We start from the raw sequence: 25,541 nt of genomic DNA, 5'->3' as shown, positions 1-25,541 counted from the left end.
AGCGCCACTTTCCGGCCATTTGGAAAGCTGTCCAGTTGCGCACAGGCCCAGAGATTTTTAGTCAATCAGTGCGGCCAGTGGTCCAGCGCTTGTTCATGTGTTGTGAGTTTGAGTTGTGCATGTATATGTGTGTGTGTGTGTGTGTGTGTGTGTGTCGGGGGGTATGCGTGTGTATTTGCTGAGTATGCACTGACCAGGCGTTAATTGAATTATGTTTGCCGCTGAAGCGCTTTTAAAAAAAAAACAGATGAAATGAATCACAGAAACTGATTCAAATATGAGAGTGGCATTTCGCATATGAAATCGAAGAGAATTCAGAAAATCATGAAAGCTTGCATATAAATAAGCCGCAAGACACTAGAAAACCAATTAATAATATGAAATTAAATGCAAAACAAAATATGAAACAAAATTAATATAATAAAGCCTGAGGATCCAATCAGATTTAACGAAACATCAACGAAGCAAATTGTGATGTTATTAAAATGTTTAAATAGATAATTAAATTTAATATAGCAACTAAAAATAAATCATTAAAAGCTTTGAATAAATGGATAAAAAAAATATATATATTAAATGACTTCAGGATAATTATTTGTCATAATTAGACTTGGCCTTTGCCCGTTCCAACTCTAAATTTTTTATTATTATTTGCCCTTATTTATTTATATGTGTTTGTATGAAGCTAATATACCTATTGCGTTAATCCAATCAAGATTCTGCCCATCCACGGTAATGTTTAGTCATTTGCTTAGCCAGCAGTGTACGCACTTCATTACAAACAATCAAATATCAATAGGAACAGCTGAAATTACACAGGCCACCGCATAATAGAACAAATTCCTAAAACGCGTCAGCGTCGAGACCCTTAAGCTGAATAGCCCGAAAACTAACAGTCGGCCCTAGTGCCAAATATATATGAAACAGTAAAACTTAATTTGCTGTTTATGCCAGAACCTAATGACAACTGTCGACAGCCAAATGGCGGCTGGCGGTCATTGCTGGGGTTTTGTCTTGGCGCCTGGTCCGCTGAGGATTTAAGGATTAATAAGCCAAGTTTGGGACGGCGCTAATGAACTGTGCGCTAAGCCCCCAGAAATGAACTGACGAACTGCAAATGAGCGTGCGGCTAGACGCACAACGGGTCGTATGTGTGATGGCCAGCTTAGGCGACCATTTGACATTTTGCGCACGCATACACATACATGCGAGCTATATGCGAATTATATGGGCAAACAAACGTAACATTTGCGTTGATTGCCAAATGCCGTCGGCTGCTTTTAGGCCATGATCCAGCTGCATATAAAATATAATGAAGAGAAATAACTTAAAGCGACGCAGCCATAAAATAAATGAGCCAGCAATGGCAAGTTTTGTGGCTCAAATGGCATGTTTGTGGACAACACATGCTCACATGTGTATAAGTGATAGGCATGCTTATGTCCTCAGCTTGGGCGAATTTCTTGGTGATTTGCATTGCCAAAAAGTTATAGGCAAAAAAGCTTGACAATCCTTTTCGCTGATCGAGGGCTTGGCCAAAGTTTTATTTGGCTTATTTATTAGGCCCTATATGACATTTGCATGGGCAGCCAAAAGACATTTGCGGCCGCTTGAATGCCGGCGCATTCAGTGAATGCCAACAGGATGATAAATCAAAGCTCCTTGCGGCTTTTATTGGACTTGTTCGGGAATTTGTTTACGATACGGCTCTAACAACAAATGTCATCAAATGGCATTTGTATTTTTAGCGTAAATTTCATAAATCAAAACTTTTGCTGCCCCCAACAAATTCTTTGGGCAACTTTTGATTGCCTTTTTAGACATTTTTAAGACATCCTCTTTTTCTGCCATTGGATACATTTTGCCTAGCTGGCAAAACAACTTCAAAGCTATTGCGTTGCTAGCTTAAAAGTTATGATGCCTCACATTTCATTCCGCTCTGGGCATTCTGCCGGGCTGTCTGACTCATAATTAAATAAATTTTCATTTAGCCTGTTGACACATTTGACTGCTCATTAAACATTTAAATGGCGTTCATTTCGGCCACACTAAATCATGCATGCTTTGTTCCCAACTCTGTGCACGCTTCTGTAATTTATGCTCATTTCGATTTAGTATTCTACTATACTAACTTGTTTAAACTCGACCACATATCACGCAGCAAAAAGCCAAAATAAAACCAATGCCATATTTTGTTGGCTATAATTCGCGCATTAATTTCGATTTAACGAGCACGCGAAGCAGAGGCCCCAAAAATCACGTCAATAATAAAAAGTGAGAGGCGTCGAGGGACCCCTATTTAAAATATATAAATCTATTTTCTCCTATCAAATCTATATGTGCGTGTGTGAATGTGTGTGTCGCATACAATTTGCCTAATGACGACAGCGAAATATTTGTGAGATACATATACACATGTTCATATTAATAAATTAAGTTTATTTATACACAAGGAACTTATACTCAAAAAATATTAAAGAAATTGGGGTATATATATTTCTTCCGGGTTTCATTTCCCAGGCTTGTGTATAGATTTTGATATTTACTGAGTCGAAGGAGATAGTAGTCAATGGTAATTGAAGGGTTAAAATGTAATAAAGTAATAATATATTGCAAATAAGTATATTGATAATAATAATAATAATAGAAATAAATTTTAATAATAAGAATAATATAAATAATTATAATCATAATAAAATTTTGATATATTATAGATATGCAAAATATGCTTTACATATATTAAAACTATATTTACAACTGAAACTGTGGATTTTTCATTTTAAATATTTCCGAAATATTATATGTACAGACATAATATTCGGCATACCGAAAGATGACTGTTAAATATGCTTTCACAAAACAGAGAAACATCTACCAATTTTCATTCATGCAACAACTTGATATCTACTGTATATTTCGAGAAAGGGTTATAGATACTGCCTTGCGCCTAGTTAATCCCATTTCAGCTGTTTTAAGCAGCAAATATCAGTCGAACAATGTATTGCTCAGCCGTTTGCATTTCTCATTTCCCCGTTTTAACTTGTTTTTATGTTAGGGTACAATGCACATGGGAAAATATGTTGACTGCGCTTTTACAAGCTTTTAATGAGCATTGCCATCACAAATTATATTTGCCAAATGAACATCTCAAATTTACAACATAATTAACAAGAGGTATGCATAATATCATGAAATGCACTAACAAAGTAATTTATGCATGTTTCGTGAGTGCACTGTGCTACACGGATTAAAGTTACCTGCCCGAGTCCAGAATTGTATTTAATTGGGGTATATTTTATATAGCCGCCATTTGGGCACCTATTAATTATCTGTAAATGTGACAAAGGCAGAATCACTTTTTGAGAGCTCGAGAGCTGGCTGGCGTTGTGTTTGTTTGTTTGTTTTTAATGATCCTAAGATTTGACGACATAACGGCATATTAAACGCAGAAGAACGCTGCAGAATGCTTACTAACGATGTACACTAAAAATAAAGCAAAGCAAAAGACGAACGAAAAAAATCTCCTCAGCCAGGCCAGGCCAACAATATTAATAGGCACTTAAAACTGTGTGGGGGCTGGCTAGAGAGAAATGGATGAGTGGGTGAGGCGCGTAGACAAGGACGGACGCGCCAGATTACGAGCTGTGGAGCGCTGATGAAGACACGTTTTTACATTGCGTATATTGACGTTAAAATTAGATGCCAACTTGTCGGCGACGCGTCGTTGGCAGAGTCTCAGCCTCTGAAACAACGCGTATCATATTTTAGCTGATGTTCAAGATGATGATGATAATGGAATGATGGGATGATGCCTCTGCCTAATGTTGCCGCATGTGAATGGTGATGAGCTGGCCCCGACCCTCCCCACCCCACACCTTCAAATGCAGGTGGCTATCATAAAGGCGATGATATATGGATATCTGACACACATATCAACTAGCTAGTGTTTAATATTATAGTGTTTAATATTAGGAGAACATTTTAATACCAAGCAGAGGCTACTATTATTTTGTCACAAAAATGTGAAACACATAACAGCCTACATTTTCGACCTCATTAAATTAAAGTAAAATGGATCTATCAACCCAAGTCCGTAAGCTTGTCTGTCTGTTGTTCAGACAAAATTGGGAATAGTTTTTGGAAATATTTCATATTTATATGCAGTTTCTATAATTACTTTTTTAATTTGCTTGCGCTTTGTGGCCGATTAAACTTTATTCATAAATATTTTAATTATATTAAATGTTTTAATTTCACCACTTGTTTGGCTCCAATGGCTCGACATCTCTATACTGCTCGCCAGCCTTGCACAATGCCGGATAAAATCTGTCATAGCCGTTCTGGCAGTTCAGACTCTTCACTCTATAAATGGCATACTCGGGCATATAATTGCTAGCGTAGTTACAGGCCATTAGAAAGTTTTGCATCAGTCCCGAGCCATATCTTATGGCCGCACAGCCCACATGTGTGTTGTTGTCGCGCGCCATCACCGCAAAGTTACGCACGAGGCTGTTGAGAGATTAGGATATAGAATTAGAAATATAAATAGAAATCCCAATGGTTGCGATTTACGAACTCGGTAATTTTGGGTTCCTTGGGCAGGTATTCCACTCGCTGCTGTGTTATGTTTTTATGCTGATCCCACCAGCGATCAATTGTAGAATTGATCAGCTCCTCATTCGTCATATCAGTTTTATTTATTTTCACCAGTGCCAAATTTTGACCAGAATTACGAAACTCCGGAGTATTGTGGCATGGGTCATACTTCAGCGAGCATTGTTTTACATTGAGCGTAGCCAGCTTCTCTAGCTCCTCATGCCATTGCATTGTGGCCATTTTCTCGGGCACCTTTAAGTTCTCCAGCTTGCCAGAGGCAAGCAAATTCCGGTGCTGGTTGTGCTGGTTAAGAATGATCGGCTGATGCTGAGTAAGATTCAAAATCTGCACATTGGCTGAACAGAGCCGGGCTAGCTCCTGTGGGTTGGTGGAACGATCAGCTAGCAGGGCATGGTAGGTGCTGCCCTCATACTTACCCCTTTGTTCTTGCAGCCAATATGTCTTTTAAGTGAGGGGCACAATCCCGGCTGGCAGTAATTGGTAACTGCGTCCTGACAATAGACTTGCTGCAGCATCAGCAGCATAATTGAGGCCAGTAGATGCTTGCAGTACAGTTCCATGTTACTTGATGTTTGTTGGCTGATTGGTATGGGACTGTGGCTTTTATAGTTGCTTCCAGCCATTTAGTCATTTAGCCAGCTCACGCAGTGGTGCTGTGACAACTGTTTTTGGCCAGAACATCTGTTGCTGCTCACTTTTCTATGGCTTACTCATGCCTATGCAGCTTAGCACATAATTCAGCACAAAAACAGACACAAGTTTTCCACACGTACACACGCACACACACCGACCCTTATTGGTTCAAATGTCATGCAAATAAATCTAACTTTTGCTCGGGGGCTATCAATGCCAAAGGTATACAAGCTGCTGCTGTGAAGGGTTGCCGCCTCGACTTGCCACACTTGACATTTACAAATAAAAAACAAAAAGTAGCAAGGGCAAAGAAAGATGAGTGCTGAAATGTGAACGCAAAAATTCTTTTCACGCTGCAATTTAAACAGTAAACACAAGAAAAAAGTGTTCTGTAAATCTCTGCTGCAATTCATGAAAAGACAAAAAGCAAGAGAAAACAAAAAACGGTATGGTAGAAAGAGAAATGAAAATGCCGCCATGCCCTTGTCGTTCATTTTCTACCTGAATTGAAATAGTTTTTCTTGACTCCAAGGACCGAATGGACATTCCCCTCCAACAGTTTTTCCCTTTCATTAAATGGCACAACGTTTTCAAGCTTACCAGAAAAAGAAATTGAAAAATACTGCTTTCGAAGGAAAAACTGATATTTATGGCAATTTTTTGTTATCCATGTTAAAATTTATAATAATTCTAATAAAAAATCATCGCTTTTCTTTAATATTAACATTAAACTAACTGGACTGAAAGATTGCAATTGTTTCTACACATGAAAACAATTTCTCAATAATTCTTTTGAAGCAAAAGTGGCAAATGTTTTCCTGTTAATCGATGTAAATAATCTTGATTAAAAAATAAATTCTCTTAAATTACTATTTACTTCCACTAGTTATTATCGTCTAAAAATATGATAATTAGGAGTAAACAATTTTATGTTACAAATTTGGAAGTAATTTCACGCATTCAATTTAACAGGCAGCTCTCGCATAGCACTGAATTCTTTTTCGTTTCGCTGTCTTACTTTTTACTTTCACAAGGTATGAGATAGCATTATAGAAGCAACAGATTCAAGCCACAGCAGCAGGCAAAAGTAAGTCATAGCAATGACCCGTTCCGCAGTCATGTCTAGAAGTCTTAGCTTGGCCAGATTATCTCGTCATGACAGCAACAAAAAGAGCTACTTACAGCAACGAAAATCGTTAGTTTCCTAAGATGCTACCAGCCGTTATTATTATTTTTGCTGAAGGCAATTTAATTTCAAGCTTTATGGTCGAGCAGCAAATAAAATAAAATGCAAAGTGAGCTAAAAGCAGGAATGAGCGGTGCAACCGACTGCGCAATACTCTATATATAGTTCAATAAAAGCTTAAATCAGTCTATTCGCCTGACGTGGAGATACAAAAGAAGCAATGATATGGGTTGTAAGCAAGATAGACATTACTTAAAACAAATATACCCTTTTCAATCATTTTATACAATATAAAAAAAAGGAGTAATAGCAAGCTGAGCCCCAGAAAAATCCTCAGCAGGTGCAAGACGTGTCGGTTGCATCTACGGCAATTTTGCTGGGAAAGTTGCTGCCATTTAGAGAATTAACTGAACGCTTTAAGCAAAGCGAAAGGCGGAAAAGAAAAGCTTCGTCTTACACTCGCTTTTCACTTAATTGGATTTGCTTTGGCATCGTGTTCTCTCTACCGCCCATTCAAGGCTAATAATTGCAGTTTGTAATTATTTGTACAGGGCTTAGTGCTGCAAAAGACAGCAGCTTAAACGTATCTCCTAAACCTGTGACATTCTCCCTATTTTGCGCTCTCTCACTCTCTCTATGTCTCTCTCCCTCATCGTCTCTCTGGTGACTCCTTCGAATATTTCAATTTCAAACATTGTGTGATATTTAAATACTGAAATAAACAGAAAGTTATTTTGGATGCCCCAACGGATACAATACACTCGCACACACCATACTAATATGCATATACACACATATATACAGTGGTGAACTCTCGCACTTGGGGTTAAAATCAATTTCATTTAATTTCCTCAAAAATCAGCAACGCGTTGCCAGCATAGTCCTTCGACTTTGGTTTTCTTTTGATTGGCGGCAATTGGCAGCGTGCTAAGTATACACACACTGCTGTATATCACTGCGTGTGTGTGTGTGTGTGCTTGTGTAAACGGAAATTGAAATTCTCACACATTTACACACATGTATACACATTATGCAGGGCATGAGCAAGTTTTGCCTCCTTCACAATCCCATTTTTAGACTGTTGCCTTCTTGCCGTTGCCATATGGAGCATTTATTTGCATATTTAAAGGCAAAAATTTAAATGATATACATGTAACAGGCAGCCAGGCGTTAAACGTGTATACGAGAATGTCTGAGTATGTATGAGTGTTTGGAGCACATTGGGATGTCAATAAAACAATGACAATGTCGCAATTCCGATTGGCATTTCTTCAGTTTCATGCGACATACGCCTCGGTCCTGTCACTTAAAATGCTCAACTCAATTCGTTTTGTCACGTCCACGTCACATCGAGCAGTCAACCATCTGGGAAGCTGCCTGAGCTTCAGTTTATGTCACGCATTATTAACACATGCCTCGTAGCCAGTTGCCAATGCTGCAACAGCAACAACAGCAGCAGCAGCGACATGTGCAACGCGGCGTATGCGCAATGCCAAATGGCAGTCAAAGTCGTGGCAGCAACTCGGTAGTGCTTTGGCAGCAACGGATTGCTGCAACGAGTTTGACTGCCACTGCCATAGTTACTGCCACTGCTACTGCGGCTTCTACTTTAGAGTCGTAAGTTGATTGCCAAACGCATTACAATTCCAATATCATCCATTTGTACTGGTTGTGTGCTGCCCACATTTATGGGCAGCGCATGGCGCCAGTAAGGTTTAGTTATACACTAGAAAAGGGTATTAAAAGCTCGTCACAAAGCAGGCCTGAACACTTATTGCAATTGTTATCTTTAGTATAGGATTTAGTTTTTTTTAACTCGATTTTTTATATAACACAATTAAGACAACGCTGGTACTCGAACATGGATCCATTAGCTATCAGTCTATCAAAAGATCTTGATATAAGTGACATAAGACAAATACGATAATAAATAAAGAGCATATTTTGATCAGAATGATCGAATTCTAACTTAAATATGAAGGAAAGGTAAGCGTTATTCCAATAATGGCAACTGAGAAACATCAAATATAGTGAAAACTTCATATCTGAAAAATATGTTAGGGCGAGCTATTTATAAATAATCCCAAAGAAGGCACAGATAATACGCATTGAAGGGTGTTGAATCTTCGGTAGACCGAAGCTAGTTGTACACTCTTGTTTTCTCCTTTTTGTGTTTTTATTTTTTGTACGAAAGCAGAGATTTGTTTGCCGTTGCTCGACGCTGGAGAGCTGGAAAAGGAAATATTGTGCACGCCTTTCTTTTTTACCTTATTTATTCTTGCATTGTCGACCGCCTGCGCTTATGCAATAGTTTTTGGCACGTTCCGCAATGCTTAAAGCGCGCCCTGAATGCCCATGTGTGTGTCTATGTGTGCGTGGGTATGTGTGAGCTATGCAGCACTTGCACTAATGAAAAGTCTTGTGGCTGTGGTAACGTGCAAGCCGAGAATGCTATTTGGCAAGGCAAAGGCATGCAGGGGCATCCAAGTGGCAAAGCTCATCTCTGCCAAATCTAGTCAAAATACCTAAGAAATTGTTTATACCAAATGCGTAGAAATCCTTTAAAATATCTATACATAAAACTGTTTATCGTGGCTGACCGACTGACTCTCTGGTTGATCGACTTACAGCACAATCCAATGGAACCACAAAGGGGAATTTTATATATATTCCATGCTATCGACTTCAACTCAAGATATATTCTTTGAAGTCGTGAACGATATTCTTGGGAAAACCTATTTGACTATGCCCAATTTAGCTTGGTTTTATACTTTTCAATTATATTTCCGTAAACCCAACTAATTAGCTTCTTAATCAATATACAGACACACGGGATCGAAGGTCACATTTCGTTGAGGCTCTCAGCTGACATTATGTACCTGAGTTCATACACTCGCACACCTTTATTCACATAGACGCGTTCAAGGGTCGCTGCCTGAATAATTTGTTGTCGCTCGTGGCATTTGGCCGAGCACATCGTCTATTCCACCTTGTTGCTGTCAACTTAGCATAGACTTCATCAGTGTCTTCATCGGTGGCGTCTCCCTCTGTGTCAGCTACGCTCGATATATGGCACCAAGAAAGACAGACAGTCTTCGGTCGACAGTCGCTGACACGCATCGCGGCATATGCTTTAGCTTTATCTACAGCTCCTTGGTGTCGTCATTCCGACAGCCCCTACGCTCAGACCCCACAGTGCACAACAAGAGTATTTGCCACAACATTGTCGATGTTGCCTTGTCGCTGCCGCGGTTGCCCCAGCTCCCAATCAGATTTCTTGCCAACTGATTTTGTGATTTTCGCAGAAAATCGCGGCAACATTCAAGGGTGTGCAACGGTTGCTGGCGGGCGAGGGATGCGGGGTGCGGTAGCTCATTAAATACGCTTTGACATTTGCTGTGCGTGTTGCTCACATTTCGCTTATCTTGCTTAGTCGGAAGGCAGCCAGCCAGACGCACAGACGAGACAATGAGCCAGCCCCGCTCTCCCTAGCCCTAGCGGTAGCCGTGTCCCCTATCAGCGCGATGTCTGCATCAAATCAAACATGTGGCGCGGCAGCCGCATCGTTTCGACATTTATGCGACGGCACTAAACACCCCGTGGCAAACACAAATCGTATAAACAGCCCACACGTAATTAGCTGCGTGGACTTTAAAAATTTGTACGCACTATTAAAGCATATGGCAGAGCAGCATTGTAATATGCAAACAAGATAAATCCGAGCGGCGTAATGTTTCCTTTTAAGAATTTGACAATCTGTTTTCCCAGTCCTGTCCCCCTGCCCGACCGTCATCCCACTTTCACAACACCAAATAATTGTTATGTTGATTGCAAAATTTTTACCGCTTGTGGTTGAGCCAAGCCCCAGAACGCTTGCAAACAACACTGTTGACGAGCCAAAGGGGATTGGGGGGAGGTGGGACTGGAGCTGTGCCAGAACGACTGGAGTACAACGTTGTCGACGCACTTTTGACATGCAAATTTTATGCATTTTTTATTTTGTACTTGGGGGAAAATTTACTCGAAATTCAGGGGCCACATTCAAGAGTTTGCTCGTTGCCGTTTCGTGTTGGACGCTGCACTGTTGACCCCTCTGCCCACACTTGCCACTTGCCACGCTCCTGCATTGCAGTCGTAATTAATATAATATAATTTCTGTTTTCGTACGCATAAATTAAACAATATGCTGCGTGACTTTTAACGAGCTCTTAAAGCCATTTTGTACAGCAATTTCAGTAGCAATTTTTCACACTTGACAGTTGGTCAGCCGGGCGAAGAAGCAAGTCGGGCCCGTTGAGTTAAAAGTGAAATTGCCAAGTTTTTCAGGCAGCTCAGTGCCAACTAATTAAGAAAATATTTGCCAAGCAATCGCACGGCAAACTAACACCGGCGATGAAGGGGGGGCAAAGGCAAAAATGCGTTCCAAATGCTGCAGGAAATACCAAGCGGAGCTGTGGCAAAAAGGATGCGGCCAAAGAGGCAGCCAGGCGTGCAACGGCCGCATGTATGGCCATGCCGCCTGCTGAGATTACTTCTCGGTACGAGCTGCCGCATCCAGAACTGGCGCAAAACATTTCTCGGCAATTGTGTGCCAAGAGCAAGTCCAAGATGGAGACGGCTGCGGCCTTGTTGCAAAAGAAACCAGTAAATAAAAGAGAGTATATTCCTTGAAATATGACACCATTCTTATACACTCCGACAGAATGTCTCCCAGAAAATAAAAATGTAAGATCGTCCCGTTTGCTCGTTAGCCAATTGTCAAGAACCTGAAAAATGGCTAAGTGACTGAAAACGAACGTTGAAACATTAGAAGATAAATCGCGGCAGGAGAGAAGAAGAATTGTGTCAAACAAGAGAGCTTACATTTCATCTAGATTGAGGCAAAAGTTTGCATGGAAATTAATTTAAATTAAAACTAATTAAAAACCATATTAAAGAACGGAAAATGCACAATCTTTTCTGCTCACCTGCTGCTTGACAAAGCCTTGATAATTACATGCCGATAAAGTATATTGACATGTAGCCTTGTCTCACTTCGCAACCGCCTGCTCGGCGAAATCAGCGCTGAATTGGGTCAGGTGCGATTGCCATTCTGTACACACATTCACGTCCACAAGCACAGCTACTCCCACACCTGGCCATGCCCATGCCCATGCCCCATGTAATTTGTCGTTACTGTAAAGTTTTCTTTTCCCTGTGCTGATGGACATCGTTATGTTCATTGCCATCGCTCTGGTGATAAGCAACAGGGCCCCAAATGCATTTGACGTAACACGGTCAGTTTTATGATGAGATTTTCTTGCTGCTCTACACTGTTAAGTTATACATAGAAAGCCCAAAATGAAGCCATAGTCCGGGCAGAAGGTCGGTCCGTTTCAGCGGAAAAGGGACATCTCAAAGCTTTGTTCATGCAAATTGAAGTGCGTGCTGGGCGCTTTGACTTTAATGAGATACACGCAACAACAAAAACATAAACCAGCTGGGTGGGCCAGCATTGGGGGACAAAGGCAACGCTTGCCGCTTGCCGATGGCGTCAGTGTAAACAAGACTGCCACATGCCGCATGCAGCGCCGCAAAAATTAATATTTGTGTTAATAAAAGCGTTGGGGCAAGGGGAAATGCCAACAAAAAATAGAGCCAGAAGCAACAGCAGCATCAGAAGAACCAAGCCCATTGCCAGGGCCTGGCAGATCCCAGTCAAACCATTTCGTTCCGGCAGCAGCTGTGCGGTCGTAAGTGTTTGCATTACTTGTTTGGATCTAAGCACGCGCGTTAAGTCGAGCGGATGCGGCATCTAAATTTGAGTAGCAGATGCCGCGACGGGGTGTATAGCCAGTAAAACGTGCCAAAACGCTAAACAGACGTCGAATCTTTAGCTGCAACTCGCACTTGACAGCTAAAACATGAACAATGTCGCTGCCAGCCAACCTAACCCGAACTCAGGTCAATCCCACACCGATTTTTAACGCTGAACGGAACCGTACTTGCAATTGAAGCTGTGCAGCATACAATTCAATTAAAAAGTTTGCTTTTTTTCCCTATCCTTTTCCATCGGCTCCCTCTCTAGTATTTCCGTTCGGTGCAGTAAAATGACGGTGACGTCTCAATTTTAGCCATTTCAGCAACGCCACGCGGCAAAAACCAGAAGCCATGAGCAACGCTCGTTGAATGGGAAAGCAGAAGAGAGCTTGAAAAGGCGGGTGTATAAATGCCTAGTGGCAAGTAGAAGATACAGTGGGTTACATTGGATATTCTAGCAAATAAAGCGACCGTTATATTGGATATATCGGTCAATCAATACGAAAATATACGAATACGAAGATATATAGCCCATAATTTATTGACATAGGTCACTGTAGCCGACACCTTGTCATTTGTCGAGGGCATTTTAATCGATTTTTGTTATCTTAGCTTCACAGTCTAACTAAGTCCTGTATGCATCAATTATAAGACACAAAACAAATTCTATATATAAATTCAACTATAGTTCATAAGTACGAAATGTAGATTTAGGCTTTTCAATAGGCTGTCCTAAAACACATCGATTCAAATACTGACAATAAAAATCCTTAAAAAATATAAGCTGAACAAAATAAATTAACCACTCAAAGGCTGACTTTCTGATACGGCGTTATAATATGACTGAATTTAAAATTTGTTTTAATTCTCGAGAGTCTTCAAAAATATTTATTTTAACGTGTTTGACTAAATATTTAATTGGCATGCCTGTCACATATCCTTAGAGAATTAACTTATTTGTTTTGATAATTTTAATTTTCATACAATTTGCAAAAACACCATGAGTAACTTTTTTCGACTTCGAAAAATTACAAACACAAATAACTTTTGGTAGTTATGTTTGTGCTTAACCCTTTTATTCAGCCATTGCTCCCATTGTTTGCCAACTGTTGTGGGGCGTCTGTTCGCTGCCTTTCTGAGTGGCAGCCTCCCTCGATCTCCCCCGCCATTGAGCTGGGCTTCTCCAGCTCCAGCTCCAGCTCCTTCAGCATTGCTTTTCATTTTTGTATGCGGTTTTTTGTGCTTGCTTTTTTTCTTCTTTTTGAACACCCACATCAGCGAATGGAACTGAAGTGAAATGAAACTTCACACCACTTTTCCGGGAAACCGGCACGAGTCTCCGCCCCGCAGCCATCATGAGGCACAATACTAGATGCCGAAGCAGCTGCTGCTGCTGCTTACCAATGAATGAAATGCAATTAAGTTGATGTCGATGCATGTTTATAGTGGCTGGCTGGTTGAATGCACGGCTGACTGACAAGGCAACATTGAAGTATTCTAGGGCGCAACAATAACAACAACAACAATAACACCTTTGAATTGGCATAGCGGAAATGAATTTCGAACAACAAGTGAGTAATATTTGTGAGTGGATTTCTGAGTGTATTTGTGAGTGCATTTAAACTTATTCGAGTATATACCATATAATACCCAGTTGACATGCCAGATATGTCACTTAATTAAGTCAATTAAAAAAGTACACATACGCCTTGCCCTCACCTATATTTTAGCTGTTAATTAAGCGAATTCCAACGTGACTAGGCATGGAGTTACCAGGCAGCAGCTGCTTCAGGCAAAAGCTGTCAAGTCACGACAACTTTGCAGCCAGAAAATAGCATATAGCCAGACCCGTTGCCCCCCACTCACAACCCCTTAGATGTTGACCCGGAAGAGGCTTTGCATATTTGGTCAGAGCAAACTGTTGGCCTGGGCAAAGTTGCGCAAGTTTTTCGCAATCACTTTACATACTGCACTTTTCGCATGTGAACATGTGAGTGACACGCCCACATACTTAGTGGGCGGTTTGCGGCGTGTCTTCATAATGGATTCCCTGGCCTGCCAGACAAAAGGCGAGAAAATTTGTGGCTACAAGTTCATTTATCATTTGCTTGAGTAATTGAAATTTCAACGCTGGAACCATCAGACCAGACAAGGCCTCGCCACACTCTACCAGACCAGAGAAGCCGAGCTGGCAATCAATGTGCGCCCGGAGAGCAATCCGCAACGCATCCCGACGCTCATACCGAGCCCGCCCCGAAGCAGCCAATACATTAGACGCCTCCTCTGACACATTTCGCTTTGAACTTAATGGATATGAAATAAATAAAAAATGTATAAACTCACTTACGTTGGCCATGGAGCGCGCTCTAAGCATATGCATGAGTAATATGGAGGCAAAAATATAAAATAAATAATAATAAAATGTATAAAAAGTTTGCCACAGAAATGCGCCTTAAAGTCACAAAAAGGCCGCAGGAAAATTATTGAATGCGCTTGAAAATCGATTGGGGATTTCATTTTTACCTCGTTTCGGACATTCTTAAGGTATAGGTAGGTTTTTTTTTGTTTGGCTCCAGCGGATTATCCCTTCCAGGACGTAGGGGTTGCTGTCGCTTACGCATCGAAGCAAACATGATTTATAATGTACACAAGCCAGAATTGGAGCCGCACCTAGCTGACTGGCTCCCAAAAATAGATAGAGCATGGTAAAGGTGAAGGGACAGCGGCTGTTCCTAGGCCAATCTAAAGGTACTGTATACAGCCATATATGAGCGTTTGTTGCTATTTCCACACCGAGCCTGGTGACACAAAAACGCAACCATTTGACCATAAACATTGAACTAAATTCAAAATCAATTTAGCGGAATAATAAAAGCTAGCCAGGGTCGTTATGTTTTGGCCCCGATACTGGTAACCGAATGGGAATAGGACGGGGACTGGGATTAAGGGCAGGCCCATTGGGTGTGGCCGTACTTTGTTGTAGCAGTTATGAGCTCCGCTATGTTCCTCTTGTGGTGCAATTATGACAACAATTGGTTGTGAATGTGGCTTTGAATGTGCCAGTGAAAGCGGAAGTTCCAATACACTTAACGAAGAATGAAGCTACACATGTCTTCAGAAGTAAGCAGAGCGTGCCTAAAAGGTCATATGTAATAATTTAATGGCCACACTAAGTGATCGAAATTACTGAAGCTTACGAATATCTATTGTCCAATAGAAATAATTTCTTTATATAAATGAGCCTATATCTAATCATCATACTCTACCCACAATCTACAGTTGGCGGGTTTATTGAACTGTGACATTTCCAATTTTGTGTAGTGTATATATTGTTGATTAACATGGACAGCCAAGGCGATCTATCTAGAGCACTCGTGTTTCATATTTTATTGTTTGGAAAGATTATTTTGTTGCGAAAGCTCTTACTCCTAATAAATATAGATGCCCAAGCACTTTCGACAAATTGCCATAAATAAGTACGTACGTATGTCTGTGTGCCTGTGTGTGTATTCTGCCTACTGGCCACATCTTAGTTTGCTGGCCATGGCCAAAACGCAGTCAAGCTGCCAAGCGGCGACAACTGCAGCAGAAGCCAAGCTTATTTATGCCCTTGGCTAACGTCGGCAACAACAGAAATAATAATAAGAACAACAAACACAGAACCAGTAAAAGAAAACTATTGTAGCCAAAAGTCAAGTGAATTTCCTTTTCTGACCAAACACACAATAAAAAAGCGACTCACACATAGATACACGCAGATACACACGCACACGCACACAGACACACACACACAGACACAACACGCAACCGAAAGAAACCGAACAGGATGAACGAGTTGCTCGCACTGCCATGAAATGTACTTTGTTATGAATTTTTGTTACATCCTTTTGCGTTTTCGGGCTGCTTCTATGCTCCCATTTACTTCCTTTTTGCAATGGCAATGGCAGTTGTGGTAACAACAGCAACAACGGCAACAACGGCAACAACAGCAGCAGCAACAACAAAGATTAGAAGACGGACGCAAACACATCCGTAAACAATTTGTTCATGCCCCTTTATTTTCATTCAATTTTTTTCTAGCTACCCTGCTTTATGTTCTTTGTGTTTATTTGTACGCGAAGCTTTTTGATAAGCAAAATAAAGAAATGTACAGAGAAATTGAAAATGTTGCTAGACAAGAGTAAATGTTGCAAGAAGTCCCAATAAAAAGTGAAAAAATAAATAAATTGGAAATAAAACAAGCGTAGCCCAAATGTAAATAAGACAAAAGCCATTAAATGCTCAAATGGGGTATACAAATTGGCAATCGGCTTTTTAAATAAATATAGAAATAGTAGAAGGAAATTTCTGTAATAAAAAATAACACAATTATTTCTGTAAGAATGCAAATATTTAGCATAAATATATTTGTTCAATATTAGAATAAATAGATAAATAAGTAAATTGAAAAAGGTTTTGAAAATAGTTAAATGGGGAGTTCATTGGCAGTCAATTGGCAATTGGGCTTTTAAACTAAAGTAGAAGGTCAGAAAAGAGGGTTCTTTTTTAATGGGAAATGTAATTTAAAAAAACTAGCACAACTATTTCTGCAAGAATGCAAATATTTACGTAAGCACACACATATGTGTGTATATATATATAATATTATGTCAAATCCAATGTAAACTCAATTTATTGCAAGTCTACACGAAATTCGTAGCGTAAAAATGGGGCTGATAAAGACATAGAAAGAGATAGCAAATGGGCACAGTTCGAGAGTCTGTTGCTTAACATTAAAGTGAGCGTGTGACAGAGACAGATTGCAGCAGAAGGGGCTATACAAATCTGTGTGTGTTGTTATTTTTACCGCTATCGCCGGCAGCGTCTTGGCTGCCCCTCCCAACCATGCGAATGCGTGCGCTCGTGTTTGTATGTGTGTTTATATGTCATTTATGTACATTTGGAAAAGTCAACGTAATTTTTGTTCCCCTTTCATTCGTTTATTTGCCATTTCATTTCCATATGCACAAAGCAAATATGTAAACAATTCGCGTTTACATTCAAAGGAGTGTGTGAGGAGTCTGTTGTGCGTGTGTGGGTCTAGATGCAAGGTTGTTGGTGTTGTTTTGACAGCCAACGTTGTGGGGAGCGAGAGGGACGGGTTTTGGGTTAGGCCCATCCATAGGTTGAGCGTATGGCAAGAACTTCACTGGCTCAGTGACATGTGCGAAATGTTTGCCGTGTTTCGTATCGAGTTTTGACACACAAAAGGCGCTTGGCAAATTGGAAGCCAAGCCAAAGTTGACAGGATTTGCGCGGGAAAGGATTTCGCGGAAATAGCGACTTAGATGTATCGGCGCATTGGAGTCCGGATGTGGGTGGGTGCTGGATAATCGACAGGCTGTCATTCTGTTTACACTATATTTCAATTAAATTTTGAGGCCTTGTTGACACTGACGGCAGCGGCCGCATTTGGCGCAAATGCAAATAGTATTCAACGCCGAAAATAGATAAGAGGCGACAACTACAACAACAAAAACAGCAACAACAACAGCAACTTGAATGTATAAGGAATGCAGGAAAAGAAAAACAATTGCAAATGCTGTCGCCAAACAAATCTTAACAAACTTTACGAAACAATTTTATGCGAGAAAATGAAGCCACTTTTGGCAGAACAGGAAGAACAACAACCAACAACAAACGTTGCGTGGACCTACTGCGCCTGGTCGAAGGCGTGGCGGGGCGGGGAAGGAGGCATAGCTTGTGCGGATTTGCCGACTGGATTTAAAATGGAAATTATTTGAGAAAACCAATTCACTTTATTACTTTGGGGCATACGCAAAGTAAAACAAAAGCACCGAAAACAACAACAGCACCAACAGCAACAACAATAATAGCAGCAACAGCAGGAAGAGCCGCAGAAACAACAACAGCGACCATAAAAATTAATGCTATAAAAACACATGGCACAAGAGGCAGCTAAATAAACCACTCCACTAACTAAAACTGGCGTCGAAGTGAGCGCTGTTCGAAGGGAAGAAACACAAACAAGGCCAGAAGTTAAAAAGCTGAACAACGAACAGCTTAGCAGAAAAATATATGTATACATCTCCTACTCCAAGGAAGAAACAGAAGCAGCTTTAATATGGACATATCTCTGATCCCATAAATTGTATATGTTCTAGATCCAACACCCGGCTTGATATAGCCACTTCCGCTCCGGCTTCCAGTAGCGGACTTTCGTCCAAAACTGATTGCAGCCATGAAGTTGACGGTCTGGAGAATACAGTGGTACTCAACTTGATGAACACTACTTTTGACTATCGTTGTTTGTTGAGTTCTTAAGAATCTTACCATTTATTATGTTGAAAGGAAATATCAACACAATTTTGTTAAACAAACTTATTGAAAAATAAAAATACATAAATAACAATTTGTCTTGTGAAAATAATTATGCCGACCACTGTAACCGCGACGGTATGTCACGCTTGTCGTACTAGACGACCAAAAAAGAGACACTTTACTGTTGCGCTAAGCCCGGGTCTGTCGGGACACAAATAAAGAGGCCACCCGAGTCCTTTTAGCAGTACCACGAGTTGGCCAGTTCCAAGATTGTCCCCTCGTGTGATTTTCGTGGTGGTTTCGGTTTCCTTGATAGTAACACCCCTTAACAATTGTATACATACAAATATTGGTAACATCAGCTTGTGGTCTCTGCGAGCGATTATGCAAATTCAAATTTTTTGTATTGAAAAAACTTAGATTAGTTATACTCGACGATATTTGGAAAGGGTAACTGCTCAAACTTTTGTAAATCTGTTGTCATATTATATTCAAGATTTATACAAATCGCTTGCGCAAGCCGATCAACAGCCTTAACACTACACAAAAGGCTTGCGCAAACGGCTTGCGAAGTATAAGCAGAACCTAACTCTTGAACATTCCCGATGGTTGGAGGAGCTGTGTAGGCTTGAGCAGTTCTGCTTATGACGTCTTGGTCCTGGCCCGCAGCTGACAGCAATTAAAAGGACCTGAGAGCCATAAACATTGTGCCTAGCTGCCTCTTGTTGCGACACTCCGGCGGATGTTGTTGCCGTTGTTTATTCTCTTGCTTCGCTTGATTGAGCTTGATGCTGCGCCTCATAAAATCGCTGCTCGAGCCGCGGGCATAATTACACTTTTCAATTATGCATAATTATGCGCAGAGAGCAATTTGTGTTATGTCGTTTAAAGTTTAAAGTGCAGCACTGGCAGCCCGCCCCCTGCACATGACTCACCCCACAGCCTCTGCTCCTGTTACATGATATGCCCGGGGTGGACTAAGGCGATGCGACCGCATTTTTGTTTGCCTGCCTTTGCCCCTGCTGCGGTTGGCATTGGCCATGTTGCTGGCAAGGACAACGCCAACGACAACGAGAACGAGAACGAGAACGCAACGCAGTGCAGCGCAGCAGGCAGACATAAATCAGGATTTTCGCAGCCCGGGCCACAAATGTTTTTTAAAGGATTCACTGTGGGTGCCGCCGCAACCACAATAATAACTTGGGGGTCGTTTGGGTTCGTTGTCGCTGGCAATCGCTGATAATCTTATGCATGCTTAAACAGGATTTGATATGTATGTAAGTATATGGTATATAACTGAGGCTATGACAGCGTTCAAGTGTCCTGGCCCGAGTTGCAACTTACCCATCATGCAGCAGAGCAGCGTCGAAAGGGTCAACATTTTGATATGGAAGCGGCGTCCAGCGCCGTGTGCTTTACTCCTTGGATCTGTCTCTCCCTCTCTCTCTCTCAGTTTTTCTTTCTCGTTTCGTGTCCTGTGAGTGCCACAATGTCTACTGCTTTCACAAACTTTTTTTTTGCTTGTTTATCGATTTACAATTAGCTTTAACTGTTTTAACATCTCCTTACTGATATAGTTGTTTTATTTCATTTTGCGTCCTCACTGTAAATAATACTTTTATTCAGATTGCAAACACACACAACAGCAACAACAAGAGAAACAACAACAATTACAGCCACTCATTGTTGTGCTGCTGCCGCCCCTCATGAATTAAACACTCGCAATGACATTTAAAACACTTAATTCCAACGGCAGACAATTTAATCTTTTAACGTTTCGTTTGTTTTTAACCTTTTTTCCGCTTTTTGTTTGATATTGTTTTTGCTGCTGTTTATGTTGTTTTTGCTGCTGTTTTTGCTGTTGTTGCTGCTGCCTAGGCCAAATATCAGTATTTGTTTTTCCATTTTCTTTTAAGTCCTTTATTTATGCCATTTTGTTGTTGCTTTGCTTTTTGCCATGAGTTTTCAACGCTTTTTGTCGCCTTGGCCAAAGTAAATTGATTTTGTCAGCTCTGCGAACTTAAATTGATTAAATTTATCATTGTTTTTATAATTCTGTTCGCTTCGCTGAAAAGCGTGGGCATATTTACGCATTTTCACCTAACAAAAGCCACGCTTTCCCATCTGTTTTGACTGAAGACAAATACAAGTGAAAAGCTTAAAATAAATGCATGAAACAGATATAGCATTGTATGTGGGACATTGCTATATTGATTTTTTAATTTTCTATTAATTTTCCGAACATCTTTCACAATAATGATATTAAATATTTAAATAGATAAAGGCAGTTAACCATATTTTTAAGCACACAGTTATTAATACCTGCCTAGTATGCACTGAGTTTAATGGAATACTAAGGTAAGAAGCTAAATTTAAACTTAACCTTCTATTCACTTAGTTTATAGAGTCGTCTCGGTCAAACTCCTGCCTTCAGGTGTTTCTTACCGACTCTAAACACCTTCAACGTAAAAAAAATCAATTAAAACTCTGCACGCGTTCAAAGAGAATCTGAACAAATAACAGAAGCAGAAACTTTAACTATAATTTCCATGATGCATATTTGACGAGAACGAGAACGAGAACTGACACGCATGTCTGCAGAGTATTGTAAGGGGGTTACACAGAAATGAGGCCCAAAAATAAATCTGCTATGCTTACGATAATCAAACATAGGACAGGCAAGGAAAACATATAAAGTAAATTTTAGGATATTTACATACATATTTGTGTGTATTTTATTGCATATGGGCGTTTGGGAATCATCTGGAAAATGGGAATGTGGCAATAGATTGGCCGGAGGGTTCGGCACGTCTCAAAATTGAAGCCCGCCAACTGTCGTCCCATCCTTTGGCCAACCTTCAGCTTGCCCTTGGCAATTTTAGCGTTTGCTCATATATTCGAATTTATTCAGTGTATGTCAGAGGGATATCAATCAATTTGACCTGCGGCAGGTTCAACTTTTGGATCAAACTTCTCAATCAGCTGCCTTGATAAATATCCTGCCCAAAATACACTTGTAATTTGTTGGAGCAGTTTCTGGAATTGGGCTTTTCGCACGACACTTAAGGATTTGTAGGTGGAGTGTAAAATTAATTAAAAGCTAATTAGTTGCAAATTTGCAGCAGTGCCTCCAACTAATTACAAACTACAGATGGGGCTGGGGCTGCGGCTGAGGCTGAGGCCAGGGCTGAAAAGTCATCTCAAAGGTACAATGACTGACGGCAGCTGATGCTGCCCTGTCCCAGACTTCAATCAGCAGCAGAAGGCTTTTTAGCCAGCTTAGCCTGGCGCCCTGTGGGGGCCACTTGTCACTGTTGCTTCCGTAATGGAATTAGAGACAGGAGCAAGAGCCAGCAAGAGCAGCCTGAAAGGCACAGGACAACGCAGTCGCTCCTGTGCTTCTCAAAAGTGTTAACGTACTCAAGCTCTTTGTGTGTTATTTTTGTAGATATATATATATATATATATATATATATGTATACATTTATATATATGTGTGTGTGTGTGTGTCTGGCGTGTGAGTGTGTGCGGCTTGGTAATTGTTGCCTAAGGCTGTGCAAGCTCAAGTGAAGTCCACTTGTCTCACTTTCTCTATTTCTCACTCTCCTTCTCTCTGTGTGTCTGTGTGTAATTGTAAACGTCTGCAGTTTGCTGCTCAGCTCTTGAGCACTTTCCTATTCCCCGTCGGCGTCGCTTACCATTATGCTTAGTATCCGTGATTAGATGATATGCCCTTCATCGCACTCCCCCCTGTATTTGGCCATTTCCGCATTGCTACGACTCAGTGTATCCCCGTGCGACACTGCTGCGCATTGTTCATGAATATTTTATTGATACAACAGCATTGTGTGCTTATTTTAGGATAGTTTCTATTCTGCTTGGTTGTTTAGCTAAATTGAAAACAATTTACGCAGATTTTCCTTGCATTTAACCTAATGATTATTGCCATACTTGATACAAGAGCCGTGATTTGAATATTCTTGGAAAACCCAACTAATAATATGGCAAAATGGCATTATAGAAATACCTTTCCCGCTAAATCAATTCATAGTAAAATATTAAATAACAAACTTCAATTGATACGAAAGGTTGAACATTCCGTATATCTGCTGATAGAATAATAAAATATTTGCTGCATTTATCTACTTGAACTGTCTTCAGAGACTCGCAAAGTTTAAAGCGTTTACTATTGAAAGAATTGCTCCTATATTTTCCGTGTCCTGACTTTTGTTCGGTGACAGTTTAAATCCAGATAAAATAGCAAAATAGAACTTGGCGCTTGGCTTTTTTCGTTCTTTGTCTCAACTTTTGTTGATGTGTGCTCTTATTTTTAAAAACTCGGCAAAACTTTTCTCGCCTGTCTTCAACTACTTAGTGCAACAATCAAGGGTAAAGTTTTTTGGCGAACAAAGGCATCTAGAATAACAGCAACAGCAATAACGATTGTCGCTGTTGGTCTTTTACTGTTGTACAACATGACGTATGTGTAACAAATTCGTTTACGCAATGCGCATACGCACTGTGCGCCCGCTGGCGATCATTCAGCTACCCCAGGGCTTCCCACTAAAAGCCACCGCGGCATTGCTAACACATTTTTAAGTTAATTTTTTATGTGTTTTCTATTAATTTTTGTCACTCTTGTGCCGCTCGAAGACTTTGAATGTATTAAATTACAAAATATTGCCGCTCGGGAAATTTGTGTGCACAATTTGTTTTGACGCGCTTTTCCATTTATCGGTTGGGCTATAGATCAAAGACGATTTGGTACATTTGTGAGGTGTTTGTATTGAGTTCTGTTTTTAGTTTGTTAATTTATTTTGGTGTTGTGGAAACGTTGGGCTACATATACAACAACTTAATTTGCTGACTGCTAATGAGACAGAGTGTTGCCGAGGGGCGCGAGTATGCGGCAGAGGGGAGGGGCAAGTCGTGTAGGCGTAAACACATTTTTATTTGTTGTATGAGCGTTTTGCTGCTTTTATTTTATTAGTTTCGTCTTTTGTCGCCTGCCACTGCTAACAAGTTGCAAACACGAGGCGGGCCCCGAAAAAAAATCGCATATAATTCGAAACGATGTCATAAAATATTCGCGTGCGTCGCGCGCTTTAGCAAACTGCCCCAAAAGACATAAGCCAGCGGCAGTAACAATAATGGCAACAACAATAGCAACAACAAAGGGCTTTCAATTTCTTCTCCTGCCAAACCGGCAATGAGGCAATGAGGCTTTTCCTGCGTTTTCACACGTTCCAAATTTACGACGCTGGCACTTTTTTAGTCGTTCTAAAGAAGTTGGTCTTAACTTTTCGTTTACACTCGCACTCACACACTCTACATACATTTACACACTGATGCAGGTTGCAGATACTTTGGCGTCTCACGTCTTGGGCCTTCGATTTATATCAACTTGTTTGTGTGCCGCCGCTGGCTTTGTCGTTATCGAATTCGTTATCGGATTTGAATTTGGATTCAGACTCGAACTCGCACGCGTTAGCCGCTGCGTTTATCTCGCATGCGTTCACCGTCGCAGTCGCACACAAACTGAAACTGAAACTTATTTTGGGCCTTGCACTTGTCAGCCAACATACTGGACGAGCCTTAGCCTCCTCCATTGTCAGGACGAAGCCTCGTGTTGTGTTCGGTTTCTGTTGCTTTCGTCTTCGTATTTCGTGGGCATCGTTAGCTTCGCAGTTGCCGTCGTCGATGTGCCGACTGCCAGCCAGCTGTCAATTCGCCGCAATCTGTTTCTCTTCAATTCAATTTGTCACTCTTTCACTTGGGCTCTGTAAGCAAAATGCTTAAAAGGCCAAATCTTTTAAAGTTGATCCTACGATAATGGTAGGATGATGATGATATTTAATGCAAGGAAACTTAATTTTTCGAGTCCCAAAATTAAATTCAAGTTAAGCAAAAAAAACAAATGACTATATTTTAAGGAAAGAAAATTTTATGGATATTGAATTGTAAAGTTCTGACTTGAAACAGCCTGTAATTAATAATTTTTTTCTTTAACATTATTTTTATATTTCTTTTTAAATCCGCTCGCTTTTTAGGCAATAATTAAATTTTCATAATATGACATTCATATGTTCTTACCCAATCCTAATTTTAAAAGAAGTCATAAAAAAGTACCAAAGGCCCATAAGCAATCGCATCCACATTAAGTGTCTGGCAGACTCAGACAACAGCATCAGCAACAGCAAGACCTTAGGTCAGTGCTAAGAAAGCATAAAGAGAACGCAGCACAGAGCGCGCATGAGCATAACCTGCTCACAGTTCTGTTCTCTTTGACGGCGAATTCGAAGAATTTTAATGAAAAATGTGTCGCGACTTTACATAAAAAGAGCTAATGACAATATAAATTCAGTTGGCATTCGAAAACCTGCTGCAGATGGGCAACGAGCGCTGAGGCTGGCGATGCTCTGGCGGCTCGGCTGCTACGATATATATGTATATGTATATATATATGTCTTCCACACACAAAGATACTTAAGTTGGGTTTTATCTCTTGCGATTGCCGAGAGCTGGGCAAATACAGAGGCAAGAACGTTATCGCTGTGGCGAAAATCAGTAATTAGCGTAAATTGAGTTGGTAAAAAGCGCAAGTGCTTAAATTCCAGCCCGATTCACAGCCCTCAGACGCCCAACTGTCGCCCACAATAGTTGCTGCTTGTTGTGGTTGTCATTGTTCCTTTGCTCATTTGCAGTAGCATAATTGTTGTTGTTGTTGTTGATTATGTGGCAATTAGTTGTCGCTTTTGTGGCGAGCCACGAGGACACTCCCGATCGGACTATGTTGCCTTGACAGCAGGTAAAGCCCATCGAAAGCTTAGCGAGCTAATAAAACAAGTTAATTAATTTCACGAGCTCCTGGCCTTGAAAGTGTTAAGTTGCCAGGCTACCAAAGTGCCAGTGGCAAGTTGCATGCTAGACTTTGTCCCCTAACTCGAACATAGTTTTCATAATATTCAACCTTAACTTTTATCCC

At 40.7% G+C, this 25,541-nt stretch overlaps 2 protein-coding genes across 2 annotated transcripts in view; both read right to left on the bottom strand.

Moving 5' to 3' along the window:
* dpr10 (defective proboscis extension response 10) overlaps positions 1–24,387 on the bottom strand; it is a 40,103-nt gene extending 15,716 nt beyond the window's left edge. The window contains exons 1-2 of the mRNA XM_064696286.1: positions 23,893–24,387; positions 19,901–20,159 (exon numbers count right to left, since the gene is read on the bottom strand). Coding sequence (XP_064552356.1) covers positions 19,901–19,937 — 37 coding nt within the window. The 5' untranslated portion in view covers positions 19,938–20,159; positions 23,893–24,387. The remainder of the gene's footprint in view (positions 1–19,900; positions 20,160–23,892) is intronic.
* On the bottom strand, positions 4,174–5,204 carry LOC135438088 (antigen 5 like allergen Cul n 1). The gene is made up of 3 exons (XM_064696242.1): positions 5,034–5,204; positions 4,577–4,974; positions 4,174–4,509 (listed from the first exon to the last, which is right to left on the bottom strand). The coding sequence occupies exons 1-3, from the start codon at positions 5,175–5,177 to the stop codon at positions 4,254–4,256; spliced, it is 798 nt and encodes a 265-aa protein (XP_064552312.1). The 5' UTR covers positions 5,178–5,204; the 3' UTR covers positions 4,174–4,253.
* Positions 24,388–25,541: the final 1,154 nt, after the last annotated feature.

The sequence above is a fragment of the Drosophila montana genome, unplaced genomic scaffold (genome assembly GCF_035044405.1).
Source record: "Drosophila montana isolate Dmon_TW-CO22-7 unplaced genomic scaffold, ASM3504440v1 contig_3846_1, whole genome shotgun sequence".
Taxonomy (NCBI): domain Eukaryota; kingdom Metazoa; phylum Arthropoda; class Insecta; order Diptera; family Drosophilidae; genus Drosophila; species Drosophila montana.
This window is presented reverse-complemented; position numbering and strand designations above follow the sequence as displayed.

What these genes read in the sequence shown, in the direction of transcription:
- LOC135438088 (XM_064696242.1), bottom strand. Translation starts at nt 5,177, where the DNA reads ATGGAACTGTACTGCAAGCATCTACTGGCCTCAATTATGCTGCTGATG. An exon ending in TTGGCTGCAAGAACAAAGGG is followed by an intron (nt 4,975 to 5,033) that starts GTAAGTATGAGG and finishes ACCAACCCACAG; the next exon opens with GAGCTAGCCCGGCTCTGTTC. An exon ending in AAGGAACCCAAAATTACCGA is followed by an intron (nt 4,510 to 4,576) that starts GTTCGTAAATCG and finishes ATCTCTCAACAG; the next exon opens with CCTCGTGCGTAACTTTGCGG.